This window comes from Lynx rufus, unplaced genomic scaffold, assembly GCF_022079265.1.
Source record: "Lynx rufus isolate CCGP_SWC_20201006 ecotype Redwood Valley unplaced genomic scaffold, mLynRuf1.p SCAF_3, whole genome shotgun sequence".
In the NCBI taxonomy this organism is placed as follows: Eukaryota; Metazoa; Chordata; class Mammalia; order Carnivora; family Felidae; genus Lynx; species Lynx rufus.
In genome coordinates this window covers 185,732,683-185,747,874 of record NW_025814845.1, presented here as the reverse complement: position 1 = coordinate 185,747,874, position 15,192 = coordinate 185,732,683, and the positions used below count along the sequence as shown (strand labels likewise).

General features: G+C 44.7%; 1 protein-coding gene and 1 long non-coding RNA gene across 3 annotated transcripts in view; one reads left to right on the top strand and one right to left on the bottom strand.

The window, feature by feature from the left end:
• The window catches only part of FAM149A (family with sequence similarity 149 member A), a 55,258-nt gene extending 42,537 nt beyond the window's left edge, over positions 1-12,721 (top strand). For both annotated transcript variants that reach the window (XM_047091467.1, XM_047091466.1), the window contains exons 9-15: positions 323-474; positions 4,580-4,683; positions 5,164-5,373; positions 8,428-8,548; positions 9,796-9,924; positions 10,260-10,338; positions 12,644-12,721. In XM_047091467.1, coding sequence (XP_046947423.1) covers positions 323-474; positions 4,580-4,683; positions 5,164-5,373; positions 8,428-8,548; positions 9,796-9,924; positions 10,260-10,338; positions 12,644-12,717 — 869 coding nt within the window. In that variant the 3' untranslated portion in view covers positions 12,718-12,721. The remainder of the gene's footprint in view (positions 1-322; positions 475-4,579; positions 4,684-5,163; positions 5,374-8,427; positions 8,549-9,795; positions 9,925-10,259; positions 10,339-12,643) is intronic.
• LOC124520539 (uncharacterized) lies at positions 12,584-13,237 on the bottom strand. The gene is made up of 2 exons (XR_006964336.1): positions 13,029-13,237; positions 12,584-12,823 (listed from the first exon to the last, which is right to left on the bottom strand). It is a non-coding gene; the product is annotated as an uncharacterized LOC124520539 (long non-coding RNA).
• Positions 13,238-15,192: the final 1,955 nt, after the last annotated feature.

Here is a 15,192-nt window from a genome sequence, read left to right as displayed (position 1 = left end):
GTAGTAGTCATGTTAATTTAAATACGTTCTTTTCCAACCAAAAGATTAGTTGGGATATTATACAATACCAAGAATTTTTCTTGCCCCAGTGTATAATCCCTAGTTTTCTACCTACCACCGAAATGATAGGACGTGCGTGTGGAAAGCATCACATCAGGCAATTGCCTTGTGGGGTCTCCATGTTATACAAGGTTCAGTGGCCATCGTAGACTCACGGTAACTCCAGAGCAAATATTCTCTTAGAACAGAGAATTTTAAGTACCTATGTTAGATAATATGTTTCCTAATAATATTGATTTTTCTTTTGTCGTTGACGTGGAAGGAAAGAAACAGAAAGAAAAATTGAAAGTAGCTGAGAATAAATCTCCACTTACACTCATTTCTCGTACGAACACCGATGCGTCGAGTGTTCCCCCATCCAGAAGCTCTGAAGCCCGAAGTATATCCCTGGCTTCTCATCTTAATCCACCTCAGGTAGGTGTTTTTCTACCAGTCTCTCTCTTTCCTTCAGTATTTTATGGCCTTTATGTCAGAGTGCCTGCCTTTCTATATCGAGTATTTGGGTCTGTCAATTGGACTACTTTAAAAATAATTTGTGGGGGCACCTGGGTGGCGCAGTCAGTTAAGCGTCCGACTTCAGCCAGGTCACGATCTCGCGGTCCGTGAGTTCGAGCCCCGCATCAGGCTCTGGGCTGATGGCTCAGAGCCTGGAGCCTGTTTCCGATTCTGTGTCTCCCTCTCTCTCTCTGCCCCTCCCCCGTTCATGCTCTGTCTCTCTCTGTCCCAAAAATAAATAAACGTTGAAAAAAAAAATTAAAAAAAAATAATAATTTGTGGAAAAAAAATAAAATAAAAATAAAAATAATTTGTGTATAGAGTTTAGTAGCATCACCATATTCTTGAATAGAGACACTCAGATTTGAAACTTCCCACCTGCATTGAGCTGTAGAACTGTTTACATATTTTTATTTTTATTTAAAAAATAATTTTTAATGTTTATTTATTTTTGAGAGAGAGAGACAGAGAGACAGAGAGAGAGCAGGGGAAAGGCAGAGAGAGGGAGACACAGAATCTGATTCAGGCTCTAGGCTCTGAGCTGTCAGCACAGAGCCCGACGCAGGGTTTGAACTCACGAACCACGAGATCATGACCCGAGCTGAAGTCAGAGGCTTAACCGACTGAGCCACCCAGGTGCCCATCCATATTTTTAAAGAGAAAAAATGCTTTTCCCCAGCATTTCTAGCCAATATGAAGAATCCAGATGTTCTCCTGTCTTCCCTCCAAAATGATAAAAAAAAAAAAAAAAAGTCAATGAGAATATGTTGGATCCATTCAACATTTATTGAGTTTACATTAAGTGCACTGTATTAGGTATGTTCAGTTGTATCAATCATATACATGAACGAAGCATAGTCCCTGATCAAGTAGAAAGAAAAGCATAATGCAAGTCAGATGCAATACATTGGGTCAGTTCTGTGCAAAACAAGGCCTCAGGAGAATAAAGGAGAGAATGATTCATCCTGACCTGAGCTCGAGCCTTGATGTTTTAGGTTGGAGGTGAAATTTGAACAGAACCACGAAGAAGCAAGTAGGGCTTGCACGGGTAGGAGGTCTGTGTGGGTCATTTCAGGCCAAGCAGAGGCATGGGGGAGTGGGAGGGTGTGTTTGGAGAACAGTGATTGGACGGGGCAGGGTTAAAGGTGGGGATGCTGGGACCACGGGGGGCACTGGGTCAAGACCAGGGTAGTGAGAGTCAAGAAACTATGGAGGAACTATTTGGGACGTGTCACTTAACTGTTCCAAAGTTGAGTTTCCTTTACCTAGGGAATGATGATAAGACGTTGTCCAGGGTATTGCCGTGAGGATCAACTTCTGTAAACAGGTGAGAGTTCCTAATGCAAAGCCTAGTGCGTACTAGGCACTCAGGACATTTTTCTTGAATTGCTTCCTTAATCAAAGATCTAGTGGAGGGTGGGGCTGGAAAGGCTGATCTTGCCCATGGGAGACCTTCAGTAACACTCAAGAGTTTGGACTTTATGTTTTGCACAGCTTGTCTTGTGCGGGTGGGGAGCAGAGAAAAAGGACAGGAGGGGTTTCCTGGTCTTGAGGTACACGCAGTTCAGCTGGAGGGAGTCAAGCCAGGCCAAACAACACCGCACACACGCACACAGGCACACAGGCAAGATGAGGCGGCCAGTAGACAGTAGGGTGGATGAGAGTTTGAGCCACAGAACTACAAGTGTCGGGCCCGATGGCACAATTTATGAGCTCTGTGATCTTGAATCAGTCCCTCAAAGCCTCAGTCTCATAATCGATGGGATCTGTGGGTCAGGAGGCTGTGCGAAGCAAAAGAGATAAGATGCTGAGTACAACGTGTAGGGTAGAGGAGGCACTCCATCAGCGTTCGCTTTCGTTGTAACCAGATGCGAATTGTGTATCGTGTCATATCATAGCACATCACATCGCGTTGTATATTGTAATTTGATATCCTTTAGCTCGTAAATGCCCCGGAGAAAAAAATAGCACACCCTCCATAAAGTAGAGTAATACCTGAATTAAATCCTAAATGATACATTAGATTTGGTAAGGCCGAAAGGAAAAGGGAAGATATTCAAGGGAGAGGCAAAACTATGCATCTAGCATAAGAGCACATAAACAGACTACCTTTGCAAAGTGTAGAAGAACACGGGTCTGAATAGGATGTACCGTCAGGGAGTGGTAGTTTAAAATAGAAATATCTAGGTTGGTTAAGTGTCCAGTTGGTTAAGTGTCCGACTTCGGCTCAGGTCATGATCTCACTGTTCGTGGGTTCGAGCCCCGTGTGGGGCTCTGTGCCGACAGCTCAGAGCCTTCAGATTCTGTGCCTCCCTCTCGCTCTCTGCCCCTCCCCTGCTCGCACTCTGTCTCTCTCTCTCTCTCAAAAATAAATAAACATTAAAAAAAGTCAAATAAAATAGAAATATCTAATAGCGTTGTTTTACTCTGTAGTGTAAGGGCTTTGCAGTAAGACTGCTTTGCTTTTGCGGTTCAAAATACACTTTCAGAATGCTGCCGCTAATTGTATTTTTCTCTGGGCTTTTTAAACTGCTCTGGAAGGATCAGCATTGGTTCCCACTTTGCATATTCACATACGCAGTATGAATCGCGTAAAGATGGGTGGCTGATGACAGCATAGGAAAGAATCTATAAGTATTAGGCAAAATATAACTAAGCTCGAAAAATATGGAAAGTTTTCAATCTCAGGAGTTTTTTTTTACAAGTATTTTCCTTTTGTGGCTTTTTATTTTTTTATTCTTGAGAAGGACAGAGAGGGTGCAAGCAGGAGAGGGGCAGTGAGAGAGGGAGAATCTTGATCAGGCTCCGTGCTGTCAACATAGAGCCGGACGTGGGGCTTGAACTCACAAACCATGAGATCGTGACCTGAGCTGAAATCAAGAGTTGGACACTTAACTGACTGAGTCATCCAGGCCACCCTCTTTTTATAGCTTTAATGGGCTTCAAAAAAATTTTTTTTACAGCTGACTCATTGTTTTCATTTGGACCCATTTTAAAAGGAAATGAATGGATGACAAAGTTGAAAATAAAGTATTATTAGAGCCTGTTTTGAAATAGTCAAAGTGTTCTAGCAGTAATGACAGGTCTTAATTTATTCCGCTAACATTTTTTTGTTTTTACATGTTCAGCATGGGGGAAAATGTGCTTGTGGTTGCTACATCTATTCTCGAACTAGAATATGATTCTAGTTCAGAAATCCTGTTTGCCTGAATCAAATGTTGTTTTACATCCTAGCTGGTCATATCGCGGGACCAAATAGGGAATTCGGGATTATTTAGCCCGTCGTGCTTTCCCAGTGTTATTCAACTTAATTCTCATACAAAGTATGTATCAGTATTCTGGACTTAAAGGTTAGGGAATTAAACCTCCAAGTAAGCTTTCCAAGACCACCAGTCAGGAAGCGGTTAGAATTGGGATTCAAATTTAAGGGTCTGACGTCTGGTGTTCGGGTTTCTTCCTAGGCTCTTGTACCCTTCCTGGCAGCTACCTTCCTCAAGCTGTGAAGGACTTCCTCTGGGAGCAGCCCAGTTAGAAGCTGGGGTACCCTTTCTTTGCTTCTCCAGATTCTCTCTCTACCTTCTTCACCCTGGTATGCCCTGGCCGCTGGTACATTCTAGCTGTCTGGAGGGCTCCTTCGCCCCATATGGCTCTCAGAGCTCAACATGGGAGCAGAACGTGGGACATTGTTCACTCCTGGCCTCTCTGCCAGGTCGCAGTGATTGGTGGCGTTTCTCCCTGCAGCTCCCCTTGCCGGATTCCAGAAACTTCTCCCTCCCTTCTTGCCACTCCCGGCTTCCAAGTGGTAATGCATCCCTACTGTGGCGTTGTTACGTTGTGTTGGGAAATTAAGCCATTCCCTGTTAATTCCTCTTCGCCCGTCTTTATAAAATATAGTCCCTTTTAAAGCTTTTCCTCAAACCAGCCCAGTGGAGCGCGCCTTTGTTTCCTGCTGATTCCCGACAGGCACCAGAGATTGCAGTGGCGCTGGCTGCCTTTTAACTTTCACTGTCTTTACTCTTCTCAGGTTCATCGCTTCTCCAACAACTTTTATAGTGATTTGAGTTGTGTGATGACAATTCAAGCAAAACCACTTCAGCAGAGACCTACCTGTTCTGCGGATAGAACGCAGTACGTATGCGAAATAACGACGCAGCCTGCTCTCTAGGCCGCATGCACCTGAGCACGAGGCCTGCAGAAGTCCGCGTGCTAGGCGTGTCTGAGCACGCTCAGGGAAGGATACAGCCATGTGTGAGAATGAAAACGCACTGCTCCAATAGCAGCCACGAAAGTGACTTACCGTTAGGTGAGGGTCAACAGATAAGGGGAAGATAGCTGTGAATTCTTAATCTTCTGGGCTATACTGTGTGATTGCAGTCAGGGAGGACCTTAGACCTTATGTTCCTGTGGACGATTCTTCAGTGGAATGGAAGTTGAATTGGAAATGATAGTCTGTCCATTCGTTCGGCCAATATTCGGAAGTATCTGCTTGAGGTGGGCACTCTTCCAGACAGTGCCTCGTAATGGGCACATCTATCTATGCCCTGTTCACCGAATGCTTACATGCTGAGTAATTAATTTGGCTCCCCCCCCCACCCCTCCCGCCCCCAGGAATGAACAAGAAGCCAAATCACTGGGTGTGGGGGCCAGTGCTCCGTCTTTGGCCCGGCACCGTCTGGGACGAATCTCGGATGCTCGCGGACTCCACGCTTCCGCGAGGAAGACGCCTGCACATCTGAGGCTGCCTTCTCTCACTTCAGACTCCCAGAGGATGAAAACCCCCAGTGTGTGCAGCGATGAAGTTCTAAGGGGAACAAAGCCGTAAGTCTTGTTTCTCTCCTGGGGAGCCAGAAGCCACACGTGACGGAGGATAGAGACAGGTGGACACCTTCTAAGTAGTTCATTAATTTGAATATTTCCCACGAAATGCGTTTCAGTAGTGTAGTTAAGCTGCGTGCTGGAAAGTAAAGTCAGGCAGAGAACCCGCGTTTGCGTCTTTCCAGTTTTTATTTAAATTCTAGTCAGTTAACATGTAGTGTAACGTTGGTTTCAGGAGTAGTATGACTGTTCGTTCTTTTTTATCTCTAAGGCTGTGTTTCACTCTGTGTGGGGGAGTTTCAGAAAAGCTTTTGACCTTAGGGCTCGACACCAAATCATTGCCCTGTTAGAAAGGAACTTGTCTTTTCCTTTATTACAGAGGTATTAGGGAGCAGCCCAGCTTTATCACTTACTCAAGTGCCCAGCAGTCTTTACATTAATAACGGCTAGTGTTTGTCGACAGCTTTCTGTTACCAGCACCAGCGGGACGAGTCACATTTATTATCTGACTTATTCCCTGCCACAAATCTTTTGAGTTAGTACTCGTGGGATCCCAGATCCAAGAGGAGGAGACAGAGGCTGAGAGAAGTTGCATAACTAGCCAAAGCTCCCAGGAAGGAGAGGCAGAGCCTGGGGCTCCCCCGCGGTGCTATGCAGCTTCCGAGACCTCCACCCCCTACCCCCCGGACCACTGGCCCCAGGCTTCCTGCAGCAAGGGAGGGAGTCATTAAGGGGGTTGCCTTAGGCTCCCCCTGCAGGGATGGGGTGCATTATCAGCTGCCAGTGCTTAAGCAGCAACTGGATTTTTCTGGATGTATTGCACAGAGCCATGTTCAGCTTTGTGATGGATTACTGTGTCTTTCACCCTCCGGAACTGGTATTTCTGGTGTTGTTCGGGTTATCCGGGGTTATTTGCTCTGATAGTTCTTTTCAAGAGCTCTTCCCCTCCTCCAGTCCCACTGTGGCCACTTGGGACCCCTGACCCCATGCCCCAGTCACTGGCACATTGCTGGCCCTCTCCTCCTCCTCCCAGCCCCCCTGGGCTCCACTAACAGGCTTTCATCCAAAACCTTTTCTATTTTCTGTTGAAATCTGTGCCTCAACTATACCTTCCCTTCATGTTCTGCCCCTTCCTATCCATACACCATAGACCCGTGTTTTTCAACTGGTTTTTTTTTTATATTACTGCCATACTAAGAAGCCCTTTTAGACGATCTTTCCTAATTCCTCCCTCACCTGTGGAATTTTAATGGCACAAATATACCGTACAGTCTATGTACTGTTCTTTACGTCTGTGTTTTATGCATAAAAAAAAGTAAGGGTTGGTTTGTCTGTCCCACCAATAACCAGCGTTGGCCCCTTGGGGGGCAGTGTCGCCCTCATTGATAGGCATACCTGTTTCCATTACTGTTGATCACCCGCCTTGACTGGGTTCAGCCTTTCTTTCTGTCTGACCCACAACCATGCCAGCTGTGCTGGTCCTTCCCTCGTGGGGATTTTGCTCGTGCCCTTTCACTTTTAGCAAAGTAACCTGCTTTTTTCTATCAAAGTACTCCAAGTTCACAGTGGGACATTAGAATAGTACCAAAACTACAAGTAGGTGTCAAAGGTCACCTGTATGCCTAATACCTAGAAATGTAAAAATGATAACTGTTGATAAATTTACTACCAATTTTATCTGTGGTTACGTTTCTTCTTTTCTTTCCTTTATCTTTTTTCCAATACTACGTTTTCCTACTAATATAGCTTTTTTCATATTTTTTTCACTTAACGTTATTCCTATTTTCCACATTGTTAAATATTTGTGAAAGCATGATTTTAACGACTAGAAATAACGTATGGGTATGTGATAATTTGTGAAATATTTCGCTATTACTGGAACTTTTCCTTCTACATTTTCACGATTATAATGTACAGGGGACATCGTTTTATGTAAATCTTTTAAGTTTTTATTTAAATTCCAGCTAGTTAACAAACAGTGTAATATTAGTTTCAGGTGTAGAGTATCATTTCATATAAATCCCAGTAAGGATGTCTTTAAATTGTTTTTCCTGTTGGTACAACCCTAGAACTAAAGCTACCGGGTCAAAGATTATGGATATTTTTCCGACTCTTCACATCTTTTTCCAAGGCTCTTCCCAGAATGGTTCTAACAATCTATAGTCCCACTGGCAGGACGTGAAACTCTTTCCTTGCAGCCTCTAAACTATGGGTAGTATGTGTATTTTAAAACTTGATAGCCAGTATGGTCACATTTTAATTTTCATAACTTGATTATGAACGAATCAATGAATTGGAATCTTATTGTAGAATATCCATCTCTGTTCTTGTGCATGAACCAGACAGTCTTTCCATGTCAGTATCTGGTGGGGAATGTCTATCATCATTACTCTTCTGAACCTTTCCTCACCCTTCCTGACAAAGTCTATGATCTGGTGGTCAAATTCAAAAACGAAAAGTATCACATTGAACCTGATGGTATTAAATCTATTACAAATGTAGGGATGACCGACACTTTCACAATATTTAGTTTTCTCATCGGAGAACATATCTTGCCTCTCCTTTTAATGCCCTTACATAAAGTTTTATGGTTTTCCTCATCGAGGCCCTACACTTTGGTAATTAATTTTATCCTTCATTGATCGCTCCGTTCTCTCGATTTCTACAGCACTTCTATTTAGAATCGTTTACCATAGCCCTTCATTACATCAACTGATTACGTTGTTCTCTAATAACTTCATGGGTTTTCAGTAACTTACAAGCTCCTTAAGAGGAGGAACCAGACCTTCAATTATTTCCGTATCGTGTACAGGGACTAGCATCGCAGAGCAGTCAGTAAATACAGTTCGACAGTCACTGCCGAGGAAGGAGAAGGTGACCGGAGCTGGTGGTCAGTCCCCCTCTTTACATTTGTCTTTCCCACACTCTGCTCATTCTCCTCGAACATTTCTTTTGAAAGGCAGCTGTGATTACCAGTTCCGATGAGGAGCTTTGTGGTGAGGTCTGTCCCCCTGTCTCTGCACCTGGGTGCTCAGTTACATGTTGTTGTGTTTACAGGCAAACTGGCATAGACCGGGGGTCCTCCCCACCAGCTCAGGCCTCAAGGAGCAGGTTACCCCCCATAGGCTCAGAGGCTGGTGGGCAGAATGTGGCAGTTCCTGGATCTCGACCTCTTCCTGTAAGACACATTTCATTATATTTAAGTGCACCATTTAGATCGTCTACTGCAAAACAAACAACCACAATATAATTTTGGCCCTTCTGGGGCCAAGTACGAACTCAAGTAACGTAAAACGTCTCCATAATCTGCTTCCTGAAAGTAACTGGCATGCGAGAACTGACGGGAGGTGGGAGGGTTAATTCACTGTCGTGCGAAATGAAAACCGGATTTGAACCGAATCAGAAAGTCCAGGTGTCAAAGAAAATCTGACAGTCAGGATGGTATAGCAAAGAAAATAGCATGAAGGTTAGGTCAGGAAACAGGAGATCTGCGTTTGAGCCCGGCCACCCAAATGTAGTGTAGAAATTAACGTAGTAGAAATTCATCTCCCTGCGCCTTTGTTTTTCTGACCCGTAGAAGGGCCACAGTGATTCCTTCCTCAAAGGCGTGATATAAGGATGACATGAATTTATAGATGGGAAATAACGCCTGCATAAAGTAAGAGCTCTGTAGAACGCCCCTGCCATTTTTATCAGCTCTCATGTTTACGGCTCAGGGGCACCATGTCCGTCGCGATGTGGAGGGAATGTCTTCTTCACCCAGGCTCAACGCAGCCACGTGATGGCAACAGGTGTGGGGCAGGTGTGGGGCTGCTGGTGTGCATCACCAGATGTCCCCCCACAGTTACAGTGACTCGCCACTTCGCTCTCTTACGAGTAACTAACTCATCTCTATTTCGTAAAACGCAGAAGGGCCCCAGTCGTGGGAACCTAAAAAGCCTAAGGAGAAAAACCGATGGAATGTTTTCTCTTGCATTCCTTTGCTTCCCTGAGTGCAGCGGCAGAATCCATTCCTAGAAAGGCAAGAATTGCACAGCTTGCGTGTGTAACCTTAGAATGTCGTGGCTTGGAGTAAAATCATAAAGGAAGGCAGACATCACATTAAAAAAAAAATAAACGCAAAATTACATTTCTATTATAATTTAATATTGGGTACTTTATGCGGTTTGGGTTTTTAATCCGTATTTATCTATTAGGACGCTCTTGTTTTATCAGGTTAAATAATAAAATGACATAATCAACATGTGTTTTGACATTTATGCTTGATAGATGTTATACTTCCCAGTATCTAAATAAAAGTTTCAGATAAGGGAGTGAATGGATGAATAAATGAGTGAATGGTTGAAACACAAAGAAAGGAATCTTCTCTTGTCTTTTTTAAGGATTGCGTTTACCTGAAACCAAAACATATTATCCTTTATTTAGTACAGAGGGAGGCATTCACAGAACCGTGTGTTAAGTGCAGTACCTGACAGTTTGGAACGCTCGCCTCTTCGAGAAAGATCTCTGACCGTGGAACAGTTTTCAAGACCCAGCACAACCCATACATTTCGGGTAGGTTGTCTGTTAACCATAAAGTTGACTTTTAAAAATGTCTGAAACAATACGGGGGGCCTGGGTGGCCCAGGCGGTTAAGTGTCTGACTTCAGCCCGGGTGGAGATCTCACAGAGCGTGGGTTCGAGCCCCGCGTCGGGCTCTGTGCTGACAGCTCAGAGCCTGGAGTCTGCTTCCGATTCTGTGTCTCCCTCTCTCTCTCTGCCCCTTCTCACACTCTTTCTCTCTCTTTCCCTCTCAAAAATAAACATTAAAAAAAAAAAAAGAATCTTGTTTAAAAAAAAAATATGTGTAACAATAAAGCTCACCCCTCATTTTATTTTTCTTCTGACAGTTAGATACTCCTCGAAAAGGTTCACTGACCCTGATGGAATTTGCTGGCCACACATGGACAAGTCAGAGTCTGTTGACAGGTCAGTTTTCTCCACATGTAAATAAATGAGGTGTGATGTGAAGTTTCAAGTTTTGGAAAGAGAAATGGAAGATCATCTACCTAAGTAGGACTCTTCGGACCATGTAAGAGCAAATTACAAGTGTTTGTCACCCATGGCCAGACACAGAAGTCTCTAGAAAGAGCCACACTTCAAAGATAAGCCCTCGCCTGCTGTTAGTCATAAAGGGGAAAATGCCCAAATGCTCTGCGTTAAACTGGGGCCTCACTCTCAGAAAAAGGAAAATGCTGTCTTAGGAGTCTCATGACAAATCAGTGTCTCTCTCCACAATAACAGTTTTCATGTTTTCTCATCACACCCTCCTCTTAATTCCCTTTAAAGATCTAATTTATAAAAATGCTCCACAAAATTAACACAAATATCCTAAGTATTTTAGAATGGAGAGTTTCACAGATAAATACTTATTTTCAGCCCAGTAGCTATTTTTAGAGTAAAGTTTCTAGTCCGAACGCAGGCCAGCGATGTTTTAATTCTCAAAACTGTTACCAGTATTTTTGTTTAAGGAGGCAACATGGTATTATCATGAACTGTGCCGCTCTGGAACCCAATGCCAGGTTTCCACCCCACTCACTGAGCTATCTTAGGAGAGCCTCAACCTTCTTGGGCCTCAGTTTCTTCTTTTTATAATAGTCTGGGTTGATCAAGCCATCACTGGAAAAATGTCCGGAGAGGACCTCGCTAGATTCTAGGCATATGTTGTTTGCTCAAGAATCAGGAGTCATTGGGATTATAGGTCATGTGAAATGCGCAGGGTAACTTGCTGTGTTAAGGCAAATGCTACAGTTTAAACATAAGTCTAGTAAAATTGAAGCGTTGCGACAACACGCTAATTTTATCACTGTTTACGTCAGCCCTTCTGTAGTTCTGGGGCATAGTGATGTCACGGATACTTTAGCCTTTTACAGATTCTCTCGAGGAGCACTCAGTGTAGTGGGGAAGATGAGGGGACCGTGAGAGAGGTGAGCAGGACCACCGGCTGGCTGTGCAGATGGGTAAAGGGTCGAGGGGCGGCCCGGAGGGGCCGTGAGCCACGCAAATCGGGATGAGCATCACGGGTACACGAGACCCATCCCCGGATGGTCAGTAGACAGTGGTGCCGGCAGAGGGGACGCAGAGAATTTCGATGAGTTTCGTTTTGGAGATCTTGACCGCAGGACGCTAAGTGGAGCTAATAGTTTGCTGGGCACACAGGATTAGAGGTTCCGAGAGGGAACTGGGTTCTGAATTCATCTGAAATCTGCACACTTAATTTACCCCCCGTACTAAGTCAGTATATTCTCTTATCAGGAATCTTGTGACTATTATTACCGACCGTCAGGAGCTTTTCTCATGGCTATAGAAATAACTGAGGTACATAAGAGGTACTTCTGTAATTCTAAGAACTTATTTTCTTTCTTTGTGACAAGCAGGCATGTCATCTCTTAACCTTTGCTTCCAGGTCAAAAAGCACCAGGAACTATTAATTTGTCGACATTTGTTCTGTGGCAGAAGAAAAAGAGAAAGGGAGAGGCTGAGGGGAATCCCCAACAGTGGCAAGGGTCTCTTAAGGCAGCTGACATTCCTTCTGCCCCCGTGAAGCCAGTAGGCCACCAGAACTCAATACTCGGCTTCCTGGGACCCACCTCAGGGTAGAAGGTGCTAGCAAAGCCACCAGCTCTCGGAGGACACAGGGCCAGAACTTAGGCTTAGTGGAGAAGGGGAACAACATCCATCCTTCCTTCCTTCCTTCCTTCCTTCCTTCCTTCCTTCTTTCCTTCCTTCTTCGCTCCCTCCCTCCTTCCCTCCCTTCCTTCCTTCCTTCCTTCCTTCCTTCCTTCCTTCCTTCTTTCCTTCCTTCTTCGCTCCCTCCCTCCTTCCCTTCCTTCCTTCCTTCCTTCTTTCCTTCCTTCTTCGCTCCCTCCCTCCTTCCCTCCCTCCTTCCCTTCCTTCCTCCCTCCCTCCCTCCCTTCCTTCCTCCCTCCCTCCCTCCTTCCCTTCCTCCCTCCCTCCCTGCCTTCCTTCCTCCCTCCCTCCCTTCCTTCCTTCTTTCCTCCCTCCCTCCCTCCCTCCCTTCCTTCCTCCCTCCCTCCCTCCCTCCCTTCCTTCCTCTCAGGACCCCTGATGGCAGTTTTTGCATATTTCCCGGTTTATATAAAAGCAACATCAAAGTATTTTGGTTTTCTTTTTAAAAAAAAATATCGTCTGCATTGAATGTACAAAGCCATCCTTTTGAGAGCTGGAAGTTTGAAGCAGTTTAATGGGCGTTACTTTGTGGTTGGTGTTTCAGGTTCACAGTATCCGCCTAAATCTTTTCAGAGGACGACTCTGACGTCAAGGAAGAGATTCCAAGTGGCATCTTGACGGAACCGGGAGCAGCCAGTCTCAGCATGCCATTTATCACACGAATAATGGAAGAACAAGTATTCTAGTACGCATCAGTTCGTCTGACAGCGGGACCTGAGCCCGTCTGAGAGAAATGCAAGCACATAAACAGCTTAGTTTTGCATCCTTGCATTGTAAAGAGACTCCAAGTCAAATTCACCGACCTTCTTCACTGGAAGCGTTCGGATCTAATAGGTGTTTATAATCCATCATCTTATCGATCACACATACACAGACACACACATAAGCAGTGCATGTATTTACACACTCAACAGATGAGAGGATATTACCTAGGAATGGGCCATTTTGTTGCGTTTTGTGTCTCGTTCTGTGACTCATCCACCGAAGTCCTGGTTACTAATTGATGTGATGTCACTCCCTTCTTTAGAAAATAGCAGAGCCATCTTTGGTACAGTATGGCAGTTTATCTAAGATTCAGATTGTTCTGGGCGTTGTGCTGACTTTCTTACACCTTTGTAAAAAATTTTTTAATGTTTATTTTTGAGAGACAGAGCGTGAGCGGGGGAGGGGCAGGCACAGAATCGGAAGCAGGCCCCGCGCTCTGAGCCGTCAGCACAGAGCCCGACACGGGGCTCGAACCCAGGAACCGTGAGATCATGACCTGAGCCGAAGTCGGACGCTCAACTGACTGAGCCACCCTGGGGCCCCCTTACACCTTTTTTCAAATAGTACTTGAGTCACGAGCCGCTTTGGGAAATGACAGCAGCTGTCTCCCGAGCCAATTTCATTTTGCTGGTTTTCATGCTCAGCCTCAGGCAGTCTATCCAAAAGTGTTCCAAATTCATTGACTTTTAAAGCTGACGAGAAACCTAATTTCCCCATACCGTGTATGGTTTCCTGTTTGCTGTCTGCGGGTGAAGGTGTTCATCCCCTGGGGGAAAGCCCTGAAGCAGCCTCCTGCTTATTTTATCACAGTCTGATATTTGCTCGGTTGTCACATCCGCTGTGAACCCTCCCTGATCCCTCTAAGGCAGCGGTTCTTTCCGCTCTGTCCTCTGACCCTGCGTGTGTCTCTTCCGACCATGTTCCCCTACCTGGCATTCATACAGAAAATGGAATGGGGATTGCGAAGGGGAGGTGATCGGTTGGAGGCCAGGCTCTGGGGTCATTTTCTTTTCTTTCCTTTTTTCTTTCTTCCTTTTTTTTTTTGAGAGACGGGGGGGGTGAAAGTGAGTGAGGGGCAGCGAGAGAGAGAGAGAGAGAGAGAGAAAACCATGAGGGGCAGAGAGAGATGGAGGGAGGAGGAGAGAAGGGGGGCTTAATTGAAGCAGGGCGTGTGTTTTCTTTTGTTTGTTTGTTTTTTTTTTTTTGGTTCTTTTGTTTTTAACCAAAGTGGGGCTCGTGTTCACCCAAAGCAGGGCTGGAGCTCACCGGAAGCAAGGCTTCTGTTTTATCCAAATTGGGCCTCAAGCTCATGAACCACGAGATCATATCCTGAAATGAAGTCACATGCTTAACCGACTGAACCACCCAGGTGCCCCAGGGTCATTTTCGTTTGCCTCCCACCTGCCCCATGGTTTTCCTTTATAGTGACTTATGTTCTTAGATGTTTCTATTCTCAGATCTCAAATCACCAAAATTTCTTTTTTTTTTCCGATCAGATACTTACATTTTATCAATTTATTTTTTATTAATCTTACAATGACACTTGTCCTATTATCACTTAAATGCATAATAAATTATTTTCAGACATATTTCTGGTTGTGAGAAGAGAGGATCTTTGCCTACTTAGAGATGTCTGGAAATTAAAAAGTGTGTTGAGACGGGAACTAGTGTTGCCCTTGATCCCAGAGGACAGGACAAAAATGGTGCTGGAGCCTTGCCTCTTTTTTGTTTCTCCCTTACATTTCTCCTGACTTATTTTTCACAGTTTTGGAACCTGTTATGGAGTAGGTGGCTGGCCCCAGCTCCGTGACTCTAGATTTTTAATGCGTAGTTACCCACACAAAGCATTTAGAAATGTTTCAAAACTCTCCCTCAACATTAGCTATAGGCACTTAAAATACCGGTCTTGATTTAGCCACTCTCAAATGTGAGGGGTTCCTGGACACGGGAGCAGCCTGGAGTCCCTGTTCCCAAGGGCCTCTAGTCCTGGTGCCCTCTGGTCCCTAATTCCTGCTAACGGTGGGTTTTCTATCCACCCTGCTCTTTCAGAACGGCTCAAGCTAATTCATGTCAATTTCCAGGACCCATTCAACTCCTTCCCAGTCAGCACAGACCTCTTAGAAGGGAAAATGACTGATACGCATTCTAAACTAACATTAAGGAAGAGTATCCAAGAGAAATGATGTTCTCGTGGAGAACCACTGAATAGATTTTATGGTAGCTTTACTTTCTGTGGCTTCAAAGGTTTCTAAATGAAAATCTATTATTTGTACATGTATTGATAAAACCGCTTTACAAACAGAACCAAGTGCAGTACTCATTTTCAAC